Source organism: Oncorhynchus mykiss, chromosome 15 (assembly GCF_057628025.1).
Source record: "Oncorhynchus mykiss isolate SJ-2025 chromosome 15, ASM5762802v1, whole genome shotgun sequence".
NCBI lineage: Eukaryota > Metazoa > Chordata > Actinopteri > Salmoniformes > Salmonidae > Oncorhynchus > Oncorhynchus mykiss.
In genome coordinates this window covers 18,314,801-18,333,936 of record NC_143036.1, presented here as the reverse complement: position 1 = coordinate 18,333,936, position 19,136 = coordinate 18,314,801, and the positions used below count along the sequence as shown (strand labels likewise).

The 19,136-nt window shown below is 43.6% G+C and overlaps 1 protein-coding gene and 1 pseudogene across 4 annotated transcripts in view; both read left to right on the top strand.

Annotated features, from left to right (window-relative positions):
- Positions 1 to 1,238, top strand: LOC149977411 (stonustoxin subunit beta-like; annotated as a pseudogene).
- A 2,110-nt stretch (positions 1,239 to 3,348) lies between these two features.
- bcl2a (BCL2 apoptosis regulator a) overlaps positions 3,349 to 19,136 on the top strand; it is a 61,149-nt gene continuing 45,361 nt past the window's right edge. The window contains exons 1-3 of one of the 4 annotated variants that reach the window (XM_090199417.1): positions 3,415 to 3,541; positions 3,715 to 3,911; positions 4,111 to 4,838. In XM_090199417.1, coding sequence (XP_090055543.1) covers positions 4,281 to 4,838 — 558 coding nt within the window. In that variant the 5' untranslated portion in view covers positions 3,415 to 3,541; positions 3,715 to 3,911; positions 4,111 to 4,280. Of the gene's footprint in view, positions 4,839 to 19,136 lie in introns of all 4 variants that reach the window. The other 3 variants (XM_021562512.3, XM_021562511.3, XM_021562510.3) reach the window with 3 other exon arrangements.

Below are 19,136 nucleotides of genomic sequence, written 5' to 3'. Positions count from 1 at the left end.
ATGGCTGAGCTGAGGAGGAGAGACGCCAAGCTGGAGCAGCTCTCAAACACAGAAGACAACATCCAATTCCTCCAGGTGACATCAAGGGTTCTCTGTCCACAGCATCAGTTGTTACTGCTGAAAATGAAATGTTTGTATTTCTCATCTTTTCTCTGTTTTTCTGATTTGTCTTTGTAGAGTTTCCAGTCTTTCTATGTCCCTCTGTTACCCAGCATCACTGTCAACCAACACGTCTTCTTTAAGGATGTAAAGAAATCAGTCTCTGAGCTGAAAAGTCAAGTTAAAAAGATCTGCTCTGGGAGTATTGCCAAGATCTCTGTAAAAAGTTGGTAACTTATCTGGTCATTGATATTACTAAACCAATTACCTAAACATCTTTCAACTATTGAGCCTATTGAATTACTGTAATGTTTATGTCATGATCAGTATTGAACTGTGATATTTCATTTCCTATGTTTCCATAGTTACAAAAGTCCACATTGTTCGATCTTCTGAGCCCCGTTGTCTTCCGTCATTTGGCACAACTCAGTCTGGACTGTCAGTTGGTGGATTAGCATCACATTGGAATGACACCACCTGTCAGTAGACGAGGCCTGAACCCAAGACCAGAGAGGAGTCTTGGAATGTGAGGAAGAACTTACTGTACAATGCACTTTAATATACTACACACACCAACACCTGGGTGCACACATACATTTCACCTGTTGTTTTGTCTTCCTCCTCAGATTCCTGTCAGCTCACATTGGATCCCAACACGGCATTTAACTGTCTGTGTCTGTCTGAGGGGAACAGAAAGGTGACACGGAGTGATAACGACCAGCTTTATCCTGACCATCCAGACAGATTTACCGCATGCCCCCAGGTGTTGTGTAGAGATGGTCAGTCTGGAGCCTGCTACTGGGAGGTGGAGTGGAGCAGAGGGGTTTATATAGCTGTCTCATATAAAGGGATCAGCAGGAGAGGAAATTATGAGTGGTTTGGAGGCAGTAAACAGGCCTGGTGTTTGGAATGTGGTGCCTCTCTCGGCACTTTCTACCACAATGGTATTGACTGCCATGTGTGTCCCCCTTTCCACCAGAGTAGGAGTGTACCTGGACCACAGGGCAGGAACTCTGTCTTTGTACAGTGTCTCTGACACAATGACCCTCCTCCACAGAGTCCAGACCCCATTCACTGAACCCCTCTATCCTGGGTTCTTTGTTGATAGATCTGTGAAAATAATGACATCAACACAGTGATAAAGGCCAGGATCCAATCTGAGCACTCTAGTCAACAATGCAGCTTCTGGGTCAATCATTATAGTGAAATATTTCCATTGATAGGTCAATTCCCTTCCCATGATTTTACTGTAGTCACATAGTGTTACCTCACTGTGATTCAGTTATGGTTTTATTGATCATGGATGGATCGACAGATTATAATCATATTGTATTTCGGTCAAATTAATATTTTCACAATGATGTACTTAAACAAGCAGCAATGAATCTGAGCTGTTTAGTTCAGTTCAGATTTGTGTTGATCGTTTAGTCCACCAGGTGGCAAACTATGCATAGTTTACGAGAATATCGTAATGTAGGCAGAGCACTGCAGTTACAATGTCTTTGAAGTGCAGGGCTAGGATTTAAACCTAATCTCATCTCTCATCAATTTAAAGGTAATGATATAAATTAGGATGATCATTTAGACATGCATACAATATTCAGAGTAGTGCTGCTATGAATTGACGACAATTAGATACAGTAGTTACCAATCTGCCTGATTTCTTTTTTTTTTTAAGATAAGTGATTTAAACTATGATTAGGAATTATAGGCCTAAAGGATCGTTTGAAAAAAAAATACTTAGTGCTGGATAGCTAGGTTTTCAATTACACTTGGTCTTCAACGTATTACTACTGACATTGTGTTTTCAGATGTATGTTTAGAAGTGATATACCGATATCCAGTCATCCATGTTCTGAAATGTCTCTCCAGTCTACAGATGGCTGAAAACTGCAAAGATGGCTGCAGCCAGATATGCCTGGAATTGCAGACACCCACTCAAACGATTTGAGTTCTAACTATCTACAACATTCATCTGTGTTTACAAAAGCTCAATTCCATGGCTTGTTCTCTTAATCTCCTATATGAAGAATTCACATTCATGAAATAATCAAACCAGTGGTGAAAAACAGACTAAAATAAATACACTTCATTGGGACGATATGATTGTATCTGCAGTGAAATAATGAGTGAAAAGGAAATAAAATCCATAATCATGATTTTTTTCCTGAATACTTGTACACCACATCACCTAACATGACTACAAAGGACGCAGAGGAACTCGCAAACCATGCAAATGAACCCATCAACCCCTTCCATCATCCCGACCGCGCACTTGGGACAAGACTGCCATTGTCTCAGAACCCAGCCACCGTCCACCCCCATTCCCACTCCAAGCTCCCTGCACACTTCAAGGAGAAACAAGGAGACTGTTGGTGACCTAAACGTAACTGCCAGTGAAGAGAAGGCTTGGGTCCATTGTTTCAAGAAGTCGCATACACCACTATTGTAATGATTCATGTAACTGCGTTCATGTCCTCAAGTTGGACAGGGGTTCTCATCCAGCCGCATGCACACAATATCTTTGTTGTCTCATATTACATACAGTATTCTGCAACAGGACTATGTTAGGTTTCTATAAGGCTTTCTAAGTCGCCATCCACTACTACATGATTTGAGAATAGGAAGCGAGTCCCACACACACATCACATTCAAGTGTGCGCACACACACAAATGCACACACAAATGCACACACACACACCATCTCAATAGACTGTGTAGTAGGGTGATGAATGTGTGTGGTGCAAGACTCTAAAAATGATGTTTGAGGGATTCTCTTTCATGCAAGCAGCTATAGCCCAAACCAAGAGCTTCTGAACATGGACCCCTAGGAGATGAGTCAGTGGTGGGGGGCTATGGTTAGATATGGGTCAGTAAACCGGAGGCAGGGATTTTTATATCCAGTGGTTCCAATAGTGTCCAATTGTCATAGCTTTGTAACATTCATATTATGAATACGTTTAAAAATATAAGAGTTGTGGTGGTATACCTTTAATGTAGCATATTTACCATACATGTTGATGTCTGTCTTTGTTGAGGCATCACTTTACTTTATGAAGACATTAGGCTTATCCTGTAACTACACTTTCAATACTTATTCCACTTTGTAGGCTGGGTACTCTGTTATAACATCTGTCAAGTGTTAACGTGTACAACGCAAACAGATGACCAACATATAAATGATATGGCCATATTCACTGCACATAATGACAAGAAAAGATTGAATGGGAGTGACGTAACTTGACGGAAGTAGCCTACCTCACCGAGAGGGAGTGAGTGGCTCGCCTATGTGGGAGTGAACGAGAGAAAGCAGAGTTTGCAGACAACCCTTGGATAGGAAGACCCTACTGGAACTGACTGCATGACCAAGCGTCGCTGAAATCGTCTGCAGAGAAGCCACAAAGTAACCTGCGCTGTTCAATTCTTAGAAATCTTCTTCCTTGTGCGTATGTTTTTTTTTTGTGTAAGCTATTTCTCTGTGAAATAAGAGTAGTCTTTTAAGAGCAGCCTTGCAAATGATTTCTCTTCCGTCTTTCTGGAACTGTGTAGTAAATGTCAGAGTATTGAACCCCAGAACGGATAACTGTAACTTAATCAACAACTTCGTTTTTCCAGATAAATACACAATATCGATTGACGCAAGCGATTGAAACTCTCGGACGCTCATGTTGACGTGAGGGTCAGCTGAAAGGATATCCAAAACTTATTACTGTTCGGTCTTGTTCCAATGGATTCCTGAAAGGGGGCGTACCATAAGCAAGGAGAACCAGACATTGCGCGCGGATCATGCTACAACATGGACGCATTATACTGTAAAGTTGACTTGCTACTGGAACTCGAAATGCATGTGATAGAATAAGAATATCATTATTTATTTGATCTGATTAGATATGTGTATGTGCATGTTTTAAGCAATTTGTTCAAGAAAACAGTATTTCCACTTTATTTTATTTGAGGCTATATGCCATTCGGAAATACTGTTTGATTTCATGTATTTTTTTTTTTTTGCAGGGCTGGAACAAGTGTTGCTATGCAAGTAATGTGCTGTAGCAATATGTTAGAGATGCAATTTATCGTCTGATACCATATCTAATTTTAGGGGATATCTTGTAGGTCGTCTCAACCAACCATTGGAAATGTATTCAGCGTAAACAGCTTGCTGGGTATTAGGCTATAGCACCATGATGGCAAACGATAATCCTTATAACAGTCGCTTTATTGTTGAAAAATACATACATCACAAACTGTTGAAGAAGGGATTTGTATGGGAATTTTATCCAGAAAACGATTCCCCAAATAATGGTTTTGGGGAGCCCTCTCCCCCTAACTCCCCCGAAGTTTTTGCACGGAGGTCCCAACCCTCCGCCGAAGGCGTGGACACTAACTCTCCGCTCCAAAACAGGATCCCGCAACCTGACCGACATGCCCGGCTCCATAGGGTGCTGCGCGAGGCGGGGGACGAGATTGAAATAATGTATCAGCGGGACTTTGCAGAGATGTCGGGGCAGTTGCATTTTACGCCCAGTACGGCACAGAGAAGGTTTACTGCTGTTATAGAGGAGCTCTTCAGCGACGGTATAAACTGGGGTCGGATTGTGGCTTTCTTTGAGTTTGGAGGGACAATGTGCGTGGAGAGCGTCAACCGGGAGATGACGTCCCAGGTAGACAACATTGCCCATTGGATGACAGAGTACCTGAACGGACCCCTGCAGAACTGGATCCAGGAGAATGGTGACTGGGTATGTCTGTTAATAAATCATTCCACATTTGCTCAGCCTCTATCCACCTATCACACCTTTGCATCAGTTGCAAATACAATCACTTCTCATCAGTGCCAAGTGCATAAATATACAGCTTATGAATCCCTTCAGGTCTGCATGCACCCTATCCTACTATTTTGATTGACCAAAAATCTGTCTACTAACACATGTCCACCACCATTGTCTAACATTTGGGACTATATTTCAGCCAACCCTGTTATCATGACTAGGGCAGTAGCCTAACCCTACATGGACAATGATTGATTTGTTGTCTGTTTCCGGGGTCCTTATATCTCCTGGCCAATATTTCAGTCAATCTAGGGAAAGCCTACCCTACCCCTATTCTGACTGAAGGTCAAGCACACACACTCAGAAAGCCCACACTGAATTATTTTGACTGCATACCACTCTGTCATTAGTTCACCAGATGTTTGGAAACGCCTGACTTCATTTCTCTCCCCCAACATCTGTGGTTTGAGTGGAACTGCTACACAGTATGATGTCTCTGAGGAGAAAATTGGCTTGTTTCCGCAATTCAAGTTTGAATGAATGAACACAGCGTTTCCCTATTTAGAATCCACATCAAATGGAGAGAAAAAAGCCTTCCCTCTTTTAGCCTCTGCTCTTAGTTCATTAAATCCCATCCGTCTGTTTTACCGCATTGCTCTAGCATTGAATAATTCAAGTCTGAAATTGGAACAGGCACACCATGCTTTCATACCCACCAATCCTGGTGTAATAGATGTCTAGGTTGTAATAATAACAACCACACTCCTTATTTTGTTCATTCACTCCTCTGTCATTTATTTACATATTTGCAACATACAGGGACTTAACATTTTAATTTGGGGTGAAGTGAATTGAAATGTCATGATATTGATGGGGCAATTTTACTGGCTCTTCATGTCCTCTATACTTGACCCATCACTTGACCTGTCACCGTAGTTAGGGTGGAGTACATGGTTTCCAAGACACAGGCAGATCTTCCCAGACAAGCAGATACTGTATGCATAGACTGCTGTATAAAGGGAGAGTGGAGGTGGTAGCTGTCTGGACTGAGCATCAACTGGAGCAGAATAAATGGCAGAGGCCAAAGGCTTCCCCCACCAACTCCAGGACGGCTAGGGAAATCACATTCTCATTGTATAGTTAGTTATGTGGTGTTGTCCCCAGAAACAAGAAGAACTGTGTGCATGTGTGCATGTTTGTGTGTCTTTATAATATATTATTGCATAGCTGTAGTAATTTCTACTCGTTCCATCAGAAAACTATTAGGAAGCAGTCAGCACTGAGGTACTTTTCAAATTAAATCAAAGTTTATTGGTCGCGTATACAGATTTGCAGATGTTATCGCAGGTACAGTGAAATGATTGTGTTTCTATCTCCAATAGTGCAGTAATACCTAGCAATAAAAAATTAAAAGCAATACACAAATAATCCAGAAAAATTAAGAAATATCAGAACGAGTGTTACGCGTGCTCCCTCTCCGGCCTCCAGGTCACCAGGCTGCTCGTTATGGTGCACACCTGTCACCATCGTTACGCGCACCTGCACGTCATCAGACTCACCTGGCCTCCATCACTTCCCTGATTACCTTCCCTATATAATTTATGTCACTCCCTTTGGTTCCTTCCCAAGGCGTCATTGTTTCTTGTCTGTGTGCTGTGTTTCTTGTTTTGTATTATGTACCGTTTATTTTATTAAAACACTCACTCCCTGAACTTGCTTCCCGACTCTCAGCGCACATCGTTACAGAATGATGCCTCATCTAAGGGAAGCATCAGGGAGTGTTTTTTTTTGTTTCGGTGAGAATGACGTCGGGTCCAGGAGCTGCTATAGGCTCTCATGCCTCAGACAGATCGCCAGGCTCCCCTGCCCTCCGCCGGATCGCCAGGCTCCCCTGCTACAGCCGGCTCGTCGGGCTTTCATGCCTTCACCTGGTCGTCAGGCTCTCATGCCTCAGCCAGATCGCCAGGCTCCCCTGCATCAGCAGGTCTGTCAGGTTCCCGTGCATCAGCAGGGGTGACCGGTCTGCTCCTGATCCACTGGATTGTCCCTTTGGTTGACGTCCTGCAGTGGAGTCGAACACGCTGGGTAGGGGGTACCGTCACGTATGCTCTCCGGTGCTCTAGGTCGCCCTGCTCCCACGTCTCAGCCGGACTGACAGATTTCCCGCGCCTCAGCAGAGGTGACCGGTCCGCTCTTGATCCCCGGGATCTTCATTTTGTTCGGTGTCCTGCGGCTGGAGCCGTGCGTCATGGAGGGGGTACTGTCACATGTGCTCCCTCTCTGGCCTCTAGGTCACCAGGCTGCTCGTTATGCCACACACCTGTCACCATCGTTATGCACACCTGCGCGCCATCAGACTCACCTAGACTCCATCACTACCCTGATTACCCTCCCTATATATGTCACTCCCTTTGGTTCCTTCCCCGGGCGGCATTGTTTCTGTTTCTTGTCTGTGTGCTGTTAGTGTTTCTTGTTTTGTATTATGTTCTGTTTATTAAAACACTCACTCCCTGAACTTGCTTCCCGACTCTCAGCGCACATCGTTACAACAAGAAATGTCAGAGACCGGAATATATACTGTACAGTTGAAGTTGGAAGTTTACATACACTTAGGTTGGAGTCATTAAAACTAGTTTTTCAACCACTCCACAAATTTCTTGTTAACAAACTATAGTTTTTGCAAGTCGGTTAGGACATCTACTTTGTGCACGACACAAGTAATTTTTACAACAATTGTTTACATACAGTGAATTATAAGTGAAATAATCTGTATCACAATTCCAGTGGGTCAGAAGTTTACATATACTAAGTTGACTGTGCCTTTAAACAGCTTGTAAAATTCAAGAAAATTATGTCATGGCTTTAGAAGCTTCTGGTAGGCTAATTGACATAAACTGAGTCAATTGGAGGTGTACCCGTGGATGTATTTCAAGGCCTACCTTCAAACTCAGTGCCTCTTTGCTTGACATCATGGGAAAATCAAAAGAAATCAGCAGACCTCAGGGGGAACAAGGTGTAGACCTCCACAAGTCTGGTTCATCCTTGGGAGCAATTTCCAAATGCCTGAAGGTACCACGTTCATCTGTACAAACAATAGTACGCAAGTATAAACACAATGGGACCAACGCAGCTGTCATACTGCTCAGGAAGGAGAGATGTTCTGTCATCTAGAGATGAATGTACTTTGGTGAAAAAGTGCAAATATTTCCCAGAACAACAGCAAAGGACCTTGTGGAGATGCTGGAGGAAACAGGTACAAAAGTATCTATATCCACAGTAAAGCGAGTCCTATATCGACATAACCTGAAAGGCCGCTCAGCAAGGAAGAAGCCACTGCTCCAAAACCGCCATAAAAAAGCCAGTCTATGGTTTACAACTACACATGGGGACAAAGATTGTAATTTTTGGAGAAATGTCCTCTGGTCTGATGAAACAAAAATAGAACTGTTTGGCCATAATTGTCATGTCGTGTGTGTAGTTGGCAGGAAAGTCGGAGGGGCAGGTTTCAGGCCGAGAGCCAGACCCTGACCCCCGGTGCCTCACTGCGGTGACGGTCTGTGGCAACTTTCTGGCGCAGAACGACGCGCTGAAGGTGGACGTGGGCGGCGTCCCATGTTTCCTCTGCGCACCGGAACCAGTCGTCCACCACAGGAGCCTCTGTCTGATACCCCAATACATACTGAAATGGAGAAAGGTTAGTGGAGGAGTGGCGGAGCGAGTTCTGGGCCATCTCTGCCCAGGGCACGAACGCCGCCCACTCCGCCAGCCGGTCCTGGCAATAAGACCTCAGAAACCTACCCACTTCCTGGTTAATGACCATAATAATGATCCACAATGACCAAGATCGTGGTGTTACCCTGTGAAGGTGGAAGATCGGTTATAAAATCCACCGACAGGTGTGACAACAACCATTGTAGAACGGGTAAGGGTTGTAACTTACCTCTGGGCAGGTGTCTAGGAGCCTTGCACTGGGCGCACACTGAGCAGGAGGAAACATAAACCCTCACGTCCTTAACTAAAGTGGGCCACCAGTACCTCCCACTAAGACAGCGCACCGTCAGACCGATCCCAGGATGACCAGAGGAGGGTGACGTGTGTGCCCAATCGATCAGCCGATCGCGGACTGCAGACGGAAAGTACAGACGCCCAGCTGGACACTGAGGGGGAACGGGCTCTGCATGTGATGCCCGCTCAATGTCCACGTCCAGCTCCCACACTACCGGCGCCACCAAACACGAGGCTGGGAGTATGGGAGTGGGATCCATGGACCGCTCCTCTGTCATACAGCTGGGACAGTGTGTCTACCTTAACTTTCTGGGAGCCTGGTCTGTAAGAGAGGGTAAACACTAAACGGGTGAAAAACATGCCTCACCTTGCCTGGCGAGGATTCATTCTCCTCGCTGCCCGGATGTACTCCAGATTGCGAGGGTCAGTCCAGATGAGAAAGGGGTGTTTAGCCCCCTCAAGCCAATGTCTCCACACCTTTAAAGCCTTAACGACAGCCAACAGCTCACGGTCCCTCACATCATAGATTCGCTCCGCCGGGCTGAGTTTCTTAGAGAAGAAGGCACATGGGCGGAGTTTTGGTGGCGTTCCCAAGCCCTGAGAGAGCGCAGCTCCTATCCCAGCCTCGGAAGCGTCCACCTCCACTATGAACGCCAAAGAGGGATCCGGATGGGCCAACACAGGAGCCAAGGTAAACAGAGCCTTCGGGTGCCTAAAAGCCCTGTCCGCCTCAGCTGACCACTGCAAGCACACCGGGCCCCCCTTCAGCAGTGAGGTAATGGGAGGAGCTACCTGACCAAAACCCCGGATAAACCTCCGGTAGTAGTTGGCAAACCCTAAGAATCGCTGCACCTCCTTCACCGTGGTGGGAGTCGGCCAATTACGCACGACTGCAATGTGGTCACTCTCCATCTCCACTCTTGACGTGGAAATGCGATGCCCTAGGAAGGAGACGGACTGTTGGAAGAACAGGCATTTCTCAGCCTTGACGTACAGGTCATGCTCCAACAGGCGCACCAGGGACACATGCTCGGCACATGTAGCGGAGTATATCAGAATGTCATCAATATACACCACTACACCCTGCCCGTGCAGGTCCTTGAAAATCTCGTCTACAAAGGATTGGAAGACTGATGGAGCATTCATCAACCCGTACAGCAAGACAAGGTACTCATGATGACCCGAGGTGGTACTAAATACCGTCTTCCACTCGTCTCCCTCTCGGCACGCACTCCGGAGATCCAGTTTAGTGAAGAAGCGCAACCCGTGCATTGACTCAATCGCCATGGCGATAAGAGGTATCGGGTAACTGTACCTCACCGTGATTTGGTTTAGACCTCGATAATCAATGCACGGGTGCAGACCTCCATCCTTCTTCTTCTTCACAAAAAAGAAAGTTGAGGAGCCAGGTGAAGTGGAGGACCGAATATACCCCTGACGCAGGGATTCGGAGACATATGTCTCCATAGCCACCGTCTCCGCTTGCGACAGGAGATACACGTGACTCCTGGGAAGTGCAGTGTCTACCAGGAGATCAATCGCACATTCCCCCCGTTGATGGGGTGGTAATTGAGTCGCCTTTGTTTTTACAGAAGGCGAGAGCCAAATCGGCATATTCTGGGGGAATGCAAACGGTGGAGACCTGGTCTGGACTTTCCACCGTAGTAGCAACAACGGAAACCCCTATCACCTACCTGAGCACTCTTGTGAACACCCCGTGAGAACCCTCTGTGGCCAAGAAACAGTGGGGTTATGATAAGCTAACCAGGGTAGGCCTAGCACCACGAGGTAGGCCTAGCACCGCGAGAGGCCAGCAGGTTGTCCAGCCGGATGATCAGGTCCACCAGCTGGTCGAAGTGGAGGGTGGTGTCTCTGCAGGCCAGCTCCTGACGGACGTCCTCACGCAGACTTCAGCGTTAATGGTCGATCAGGGCTCTGTTGTTCCATCCCGCGCCGGCAGCCAGGGTCCTAAACTCCAGGGCAAACTCCTGAGCGCTTCTCATCTCCTGCCTCAGATGATAGAGACGCTCACCCGCCACTCTGCCCTCGGGTGGGTGGTCGAAGTCTGCCCGGAAACGGCGGATGAACACCTCAAAATGGTCCAACGCCGCATCGTCCCCTCCACACACGGCGCTGGCCCACTCCATTGCTCTCCCGGTGAGGCACGAGATGAGGGCGAAACCCTTCTCACGGTCTGATGGAGCTGGTTGGACCGTGGCCAGATAAAGGTTTAATTAGAGGAGGAAAACCTGGCCACGCTCAGAATAGACCCCGGTTGTGCTGGTGGAGGCACTGGAAGAACTCCCTGTCTCTCCCAGCGGTCCCTATTCTGGACAACGCGATCCATGGCGACGCCCAGCTGCTTCTCCGTATGCTCCTGGACGCGTTCCTCCACCTCCATATCCGGTGTACTTTCTCCTGCTGACTTCATATTTAGGGTCAGAGATTCTGTCGTGTGTGTAGGTGGCAGGGAAGTCAGGCGCAGGAGAATCAAACTTGGTATAATGGAGTAGTTTAATAATGTAAAACACACTCCAAAACCAAAGTACATAATCAAATAAAACGTGGGTACAAGAACCTGTCGCACACCAATCCATAAATCACGAGCATAACAAGAAACAATCTCTGACAAGGACATGAGGGAAAACAGAGGGTTAAATAAGCAAAAATTAATGAATGGGATTGGAACCAGGTGTGTAGGAAGACGAGACCAATGATGATGGCTAGAAGACCGGTGAAGTCGACCGCCAAGCACCGCCCGAACAAGGAGAGGCATCGACTTCGGTAGAAGTCGTAACAATAATGACCATCGTTATGTTTGGAGGAAAACGGGGGAGGCTTGCAAGCCGTAGAACACCATCCCAACCGTGAAGCATGGGGGTGGCAGCACCATGTTGTGGGGGTGCTTTGCTGCATGAGGGCCTGGTGCACTTCACAAAATAGATGGCATCATAAGGCAGGAAAATTATGTGAAATATATATGAAGCAACATCTCAAGGCATCAGTTAGGAAGTTAAAGCTTGGTCGCCAAATGGGTCTTCCAAATGGACAAGTGACCATCACAAAGCCCTGACCTCAATCCTAAAGAAAATTTGTGGGGAGGCCTGAAAAATCGTGTGCGAGCAAGGAGGCCTACAAACCTGACTCAGTTACACCACCTCTGTCAGGAGGAATGGGCCAAAATTCACCAAATTTATTGTGGGAAGCTTGTGGAAGGCTACCCAAAACGTTTGACCCAAGTTAAACAATTGAAAGGCAATGCTACCAAATACTAATTGAGTGTATGTAAACTTCTGAGACACTGGGAATGTGATGAAAGAAATAAAAGCTGAAATAAATCATTCTCTCTACTATTACTCTGACATTTCACATTCTAAAAATACAGTGGTGATCCTAACTGACCTAAGACAGAATTCTTACTGAAAACCAGACATCTACATTCAACAAGAGTCGAAGGACAGAGGGATACACTAGCTAGAACCTTCTCATCATGGATCTGGTAGGATAAAAAAGCATGACGGTGGCTGGCCGATTTAATTGTTTCCCCCCATGGTGTTCATGTACTGTATGATCAAATTAATTAATTTTGAGAAACATTGAGAAATAGTTTGGCCGATTAAAAAAAAATCATCTAATTGTTTTTCCTTTTGATAATCAGCAAGCTAGCTAGTTAGCTCTCATGCCAATTTCAGGTCTTTCTAAAATAATATCTGACACTGAAATATGAAGTTAACTTGCTAGCGCATCATGCTTTGTGACATTATGTTAGCTAGCTATCTCCAGTCATATGTGTTTTCAGTTATTGCATCTGCATGCCTGTTATGTTCTCCCTGGTGCACTCGTTCGTTCGTGAGCTGGCTGCTCATTCTAAATTGTATAATCTAATCTGTTCAAAACAGTAGCAGCATGTGCAGCAATAGTCATTCCGTTTTTGACATGCAAAAGTGAAATAGGTGTATTTATCCTGTTGTGCAAATGCACAGATCGTTTTATATATCATCTAAAAGAAATTACTTGTAGTTGGAAAACTTGGCATCCTATTTCCTACTCAAACCACCCTGCGTCCCGGGTATTCAGCCAATCAGCGACCGCCACTGGCTGTACTTATTATCCTTTCTTTTGAATCCATGTGAACCCTGCGTCCCGGGTATTCAGCCAATCAGCGACCGCCACTGGCTGTACTTATTATCCTTTCTTTTGAATCCATGTGATTCATTAGTCCTCGGATAAAGCCTGCCGAATAATTGCACCGTCTGTGGAGAGGACATGGTTCAGCTGCGCTACCCTGTGCTTTTTCAGTACTACTGATATTCCAGATCTCCTGCTGGGACAACCCCAGTTTACCAGCATGTGATCAAGACCCTCGTTTTGTATTAACCCTCATTGATTTCTGTTTTCTTTTGAGTTTCTACAGAATTTCCTCTAGACGTGCTTTTGTATTTAGTCTACAGTCAACTGTTTGTGGTGACTTAACAACACCTGTGAAATGACACAGCAAGACATGATATCTAGTTGTTTATTCCCCAGAAAAGATTTTGACTTTGACTGCGGTTTTTGTTTTGGTAGTTTGATCGTCTGGGGGAATCCAGCCCAAACAAATCAGTGCTGATGACATGCGTTGTAAATAAGGTGGGGAAAAGGATAGGAATGTTTAGAGGCAGGTAAAGGTCACTTGACATTGTGGTAACGGGACCACTCTTTGCCTTGTGGGTGTCTTGCAATCGAGTTTGGATATTTTCATGAACCCCTTTACTAAAAATATCCCATAGCTACATTGCAGTTATCCTAACGACAGCTTAGGATAAAGACTTCTGTATTGTACTAGTATAGGCTACAGCAGAGAACATCCCAATTATACTCTGATTCCCTATCTCTGTTATTGCAGAGTAGCCAGAGTATGCTCTGTGGGCCCATTATGGAACGCACTCTCTCTGTTTGTCCAGCTTCTTCTATGCTGGGAAGATTTTCCAGCAAATAACCATTTCTGCTTTGTCCGTCAGAAAAGGGTTTCATCACAATCAAGGAGCTGCATATAGTAGTCTTCAATTAGTTGGAAGAGTTTTGATGTTCTTTAGGTCTTGGATTCGAGCATTGTTCTTTGTTGATGTGAGGGGCTAGAGAGCCGACTTTGCTCTTTCATGTCTAAATGTAAAAAACGAACAAAAGGCTCCTCAAATTTAAAGTCACTCACCCTCTAGTACTGTGTAGTTGGGAATGTGTCAAGGTAAGACATGAATGGCATGATGATTTGCACTTGCCTGACGACTCAAACTGAATTCTTCCGCTGCTCTATTGTCTGCTACATACTTCAGTCTGAGACTGCCATCTTGAAGTAATTTGTGAGGGGTGTCGTACAAAACAAAGTCCTCAATGATTGGATCATCTCTAACCAATCACAGTATCAAAGCCAATGCCGAATTTTCAAAATGCTGCTATAACTGCGTGTGTTCAGGCCCTGGCCGAATCCCCCGGTTTCTGTGACCAATCAGACAGTCTAGAATGGATTTCCATTCTCAAAATCATTGGGGAAGTGCTCAGCTCCAGACTCATTGTAGAGAAGTAACTTACGTCAGTGGGCGTGGCGTAGCACTTGGCCGGAGCAAGGAGTTTTGGTAGCCAGGCAAGAGGTGCACCGCACCATGCTGTAGTTCACCGAAGACAGTCCAATAGTTAAAATCACTAAACTGGAAATATCAGTATCACCAACCAGATAAAATAATTTACACATTTCTTTACAAAGTAAAAAAATTAAAAAAATACATTGGCAGGAAACTACTTGGCTATGCAAATGAGGACAGGTGAAGGGTGTTGATTTGCAAGTGGCAGATTGCAGTTTGCCTAACAAGTTTTCTCTATCTCTTACCATGCTACAAATGATCAATGGTGGTTATCATAATCACTGTACATATTCCTAACTGCCTATAATGTGGACGAGGGAGAAGTTACATGAATTTAATTGGAATAGCCCACTTGTTAATGTACTCCTCTGCTCTTACCTTTTGGCTCAGTTCGAGATGATTGCCTATTGCTATTACAATCATTGAAATAATTCCTTTGAGCAAAATCAAAACTAATGAGCGATAACAAACTATTAATTGTCTTAATAGAGCAGAAATATCTCTGCAAACTTAATAGCAAATGTATTTTTTATGCTCAATCAGGGTGGGATGCTCGGTGTCATTAAGTTAACAACCTTTCAGCAGTTAGTTTGTGTAGACATTCAGGTGCTCAACCCACGCATCACATACCTTGGGCTCTTGCCATTTGTTTGTCTCGATGAAGGACACTAATTAGCTATGTTAAGTAACAGGTGGAGCTCAATTAAGCATGTTTGACCTTGTTGATATTTCTGGGGGTTTAATAGGAGAAAGGTGTTCAAAGGAAGAAAAAAGCGAAGGCACTTCAATCAGTGGAAAGCTACTCAGGTATTAATTTCCCTGTGTATGTACTCCTTACCAAGCACTTACAAGTGACATTATTTATGAAAGCCAACTGGACACAGAGTTGTATGTGAAAATCCCCAAAGATAAAGAAAAGAAAAACCAAGGGGGAGCTTTTCTCTTTCTGTTGTTTCCCCCCGAATAATGGCTTCAAACGAACCCACTGTATATCCTGCAGCTACTGTACTTACCCTCACCACCTCAGGCTATGAGGGCAGAGGAGAGTGAAGAAAAGAACCAGGAAGAGTTTGAAAAGAGAAGAGAGCCAAGCTGATTGTAGAGATACAGCTTCCAATTGACTCATTCATCCCCCCTCTCCCCTGTAACTCTTCCACAGGTTGTTGCTGTAAGTGTTCTCAGTCAACTTACCTTGAAAAGGAAAATAAAATAGTAATACAATTGAATCCCCTTGTTGCAGGAGAACTTTCCTGGACATGTGAAACTTCTTGTGTATTTGAGGTTTAAAAAGGCTTCTAAAGTTTGTAATTTTGACTTTGAAATTTCAGACTTGATTTTTCCCTTTCGAAAAATGTCCAATTGTTGCAGGATAATTTTCTGGAGAACACAACAGTTCACCTGAAAAAAGCCTGAATCCAAACGTTACACTGTTGAATTCATGTGCATTTTACATTTACTGTACTTTCCACCGCATTTGTTGATAACAATATCTCAAAATATTCAAGGTGCATTCAGTAACATGATAAGAATATTCATGGTAAATGTGGGATAGGTGCAACATAAGACAAAGTAATGACAAGAGTTTGAGTGAGATGACTAACTGGTGTCTCCAAGGGGCCTCACCTCTCCAAAGTGTGCACAGTTCCTAAGTCATTTCAATGCACTTTTATGACTCAAAGAATAGTCTTCAACTATAAGGTGCTTTTTTTGAGCTCTCCTAAATGGGCCGTTGAGGTACTAGAGCAAGCACACTTGTAGTTGTTTTGTTGGGACACAACCTTGCATCCCCGCCATCACACAATTATTGTTGCTGTTTACGCAATCCAAAAACGGCCCATTGCGCAATCTGGGTCAGGTGGGCATCATTTGAAACGTTGTTCTATTGTCAAAATGACTAGCTAAATTCTAAAATACAATCGTACAGTTCAGCAATACAATCGTACAATTGTCATAAGACAATTCTGAGAAAATATTGTAATTTTGGTGGCATAGAAATGAGTCGTGGATGCTTTCAGGTACGTACTCCGCAGCAAATTTATCACAATAGACAAACATACGCTCATTCTGTTCAGAACCACTGTTTAGCTCTTTATATAAAATGAATGTGAAAAAAAAACATAGCAGAATTTAAGAAAACTGACGCAAAATGAAGCATTTTGGGCCGCAGAAATCACAAACAAAAATTTGCATAATCCTGGAGGGACCGACTAACCTAATTGACAGAGTGAAAAAAAGAAGCTTGTACAGAATAGAAATATTACCAAACATGCATCCTCTTTGCAACAAGGCACTAAAGTAATACTGCCAAAAATGTGGCAAAGCAATTTACTTTTTTACAACGATTATATTTGGAGAAAATACAGTACAACACATTACTGAGTATCCCTACTGGGGAGTTTTTCAGAATAAAAACTAAAAACAATGGAGCTAAGCACAGGTAAAATCCTAGAGAAAAGCCTGGTCCAGTCTGATTCCACCAGACACTAGGAGTTGAATGTACTTTTCAGCAGGATAATATCCTAAAACACAAGGCCAAATCTACACTGGAGTTGCTTGCCAAGAAGACGGTGAATGTTCCTGAGTGGCCGAGTTACAGTTTTGACTTAAATCTGCTTGTAAATCTATGGCAAGACTTAAATGGTTGTCTAGCAATGATCAACAACCAATTTGACAGACCTTGAAGAATTTTAAAAATAATAATGTGCCAAGATTGTACAATCCAGGTGTGCAAAACTCTTAGAGACTTACCCAGAAAGACTCACAGTTGTAATCGCTGCCAAAGGTGATTCTAACATTTTCTCATGGGTGTGAATACTTATGTAAATGAGATTTCGGCATATAATTCTCAATACATTAGTAACATTTTTTTAAACATGTTTCTCTTTGTCATTATGGGGGGTGGGGTCTATTTAATTCATTTTGAATTCAGACTGTAACACAGCTAAATGTGAAAAAAGTCAAGGAGTATGAATACTTTCTGAAGGTACTGTACATCAAACACATGGTTTCCATGCAGGGCCGGTTCCAGTCATAAGCCACATCAGCGGTCGCTAGGGCCCCCAGAACTTTTGGGGGGGAACTCAGTCGGGAGCTCAACTTACTATTGAGAGTAAGAATAGTAGAATACACCAGGTACAATTTTGAAATTTGGTTGTGCATCATCAGTTTTTCTCTTGTTATGTCAGTCACTGACAGTCACTCAATTAGCCATGTCAGCTAACCATTTTTAGATTGGTAGTTCATCTAGACAGTTATTTAAACTTGTAGTAATCATAGCCAAATACCAATCGGGCATGCAGGACTCGACCTCCAGGAGGCCCCCATTGATTTTGTTAGTCATTCTCACTATGATATCATATTAACATGGTGTAAGTCATTACAAAATGTGTAGAATTGCAGGAAATTCACCCAACAGGTGGCATGGCAAAATGGGTAGAATTGCAGGAAATTAGCTGTAAAACTGGAGATTTTTTTTTCACTCCATGCCAAAATGTGTAGAAATAACGGCGTTTTTTAAAATCTCAATATCAAATCATTTCTGGTGTCATGACTCTCTCCTTGGTGAGGATCAAAGTTGCCAGATCAGCTTGGCAAATGGCTGACAGATAGCCAAAACATTTTTAAAAAGTAAGGTAAACATTAGAACATTATTCCTGACATCCAAATGTTTGGAATGGTTAGTAGGGATCTAAAAAATAATCATGTCATATTGTTTATTATTTTGTGATGTCATTAAGGATGGTATAACAAAATAACTGTAACTTAGGAAGGAAACATATTCTATCTGTCAAATTGACATCTAAATGTTGTATAAAATAAATTATTAACTATGAGAGTATTTTTGAAAAGATAGAAATTAGATTTTAGTTTTCTAATGACATAATTGTTTTTCATATAAGCTATGCACAGTCAGTAGCCACGCCAAAGTGAGCTCAGAGTTTGTGTCAGCATGACAGAACGCCCCCTTTGGCCAGAGTGCTTAAAAGGACTCGCTAAGAATTAACATAGAAGACCAAGCAGAGGTACAGTGTGAGCCAGACGTTACGAATGGTTAGACTAGACTAGAAAGTGTGGAGCGGTGGCTCCACGTTGAAATGGTAAGAAACTCTGAACCTCTCTACACAAGTGAAGAAGATAAAAATTACACCAGAACATTCACAGTCTGCAGCTGTGGATGTAAAAGTGGTCCTAGAACTTTGACTCGAGGGGGGAAGGAAGACATCCCTTCTCAGACAACCGTTGGTGCATCTGAAGTATCTGTCTAACAAAACTCTACAACTAAGGACATTGTGACCTCTGGTGGACAACCAGAGAATTACACCCATCCAGCCCCTTCCTCGTAGAAGGATCGATTGGTTTCAACAGAGAGACGACAGAGAACGACATCTACGCGTAAATATATACATTGTATTTCTTATCCAAATGAGCAGTGGGTCATTGACCCCTCCCTTTTATAACCAACCGGGTTTTCATTGTATTACATTTCTAATCAATAGTCTATACCGTGTGTGTTTATGTATTCTGTGTTATTATTTACTTAGTAAATAAATAATTAAGCCAATTTGTGTATTGCTCATTCATCAACAAGGTTAGGGTGTATGCGACATTCAGAAGGAGACTGATATTAGGTAATGATTATTAAGTG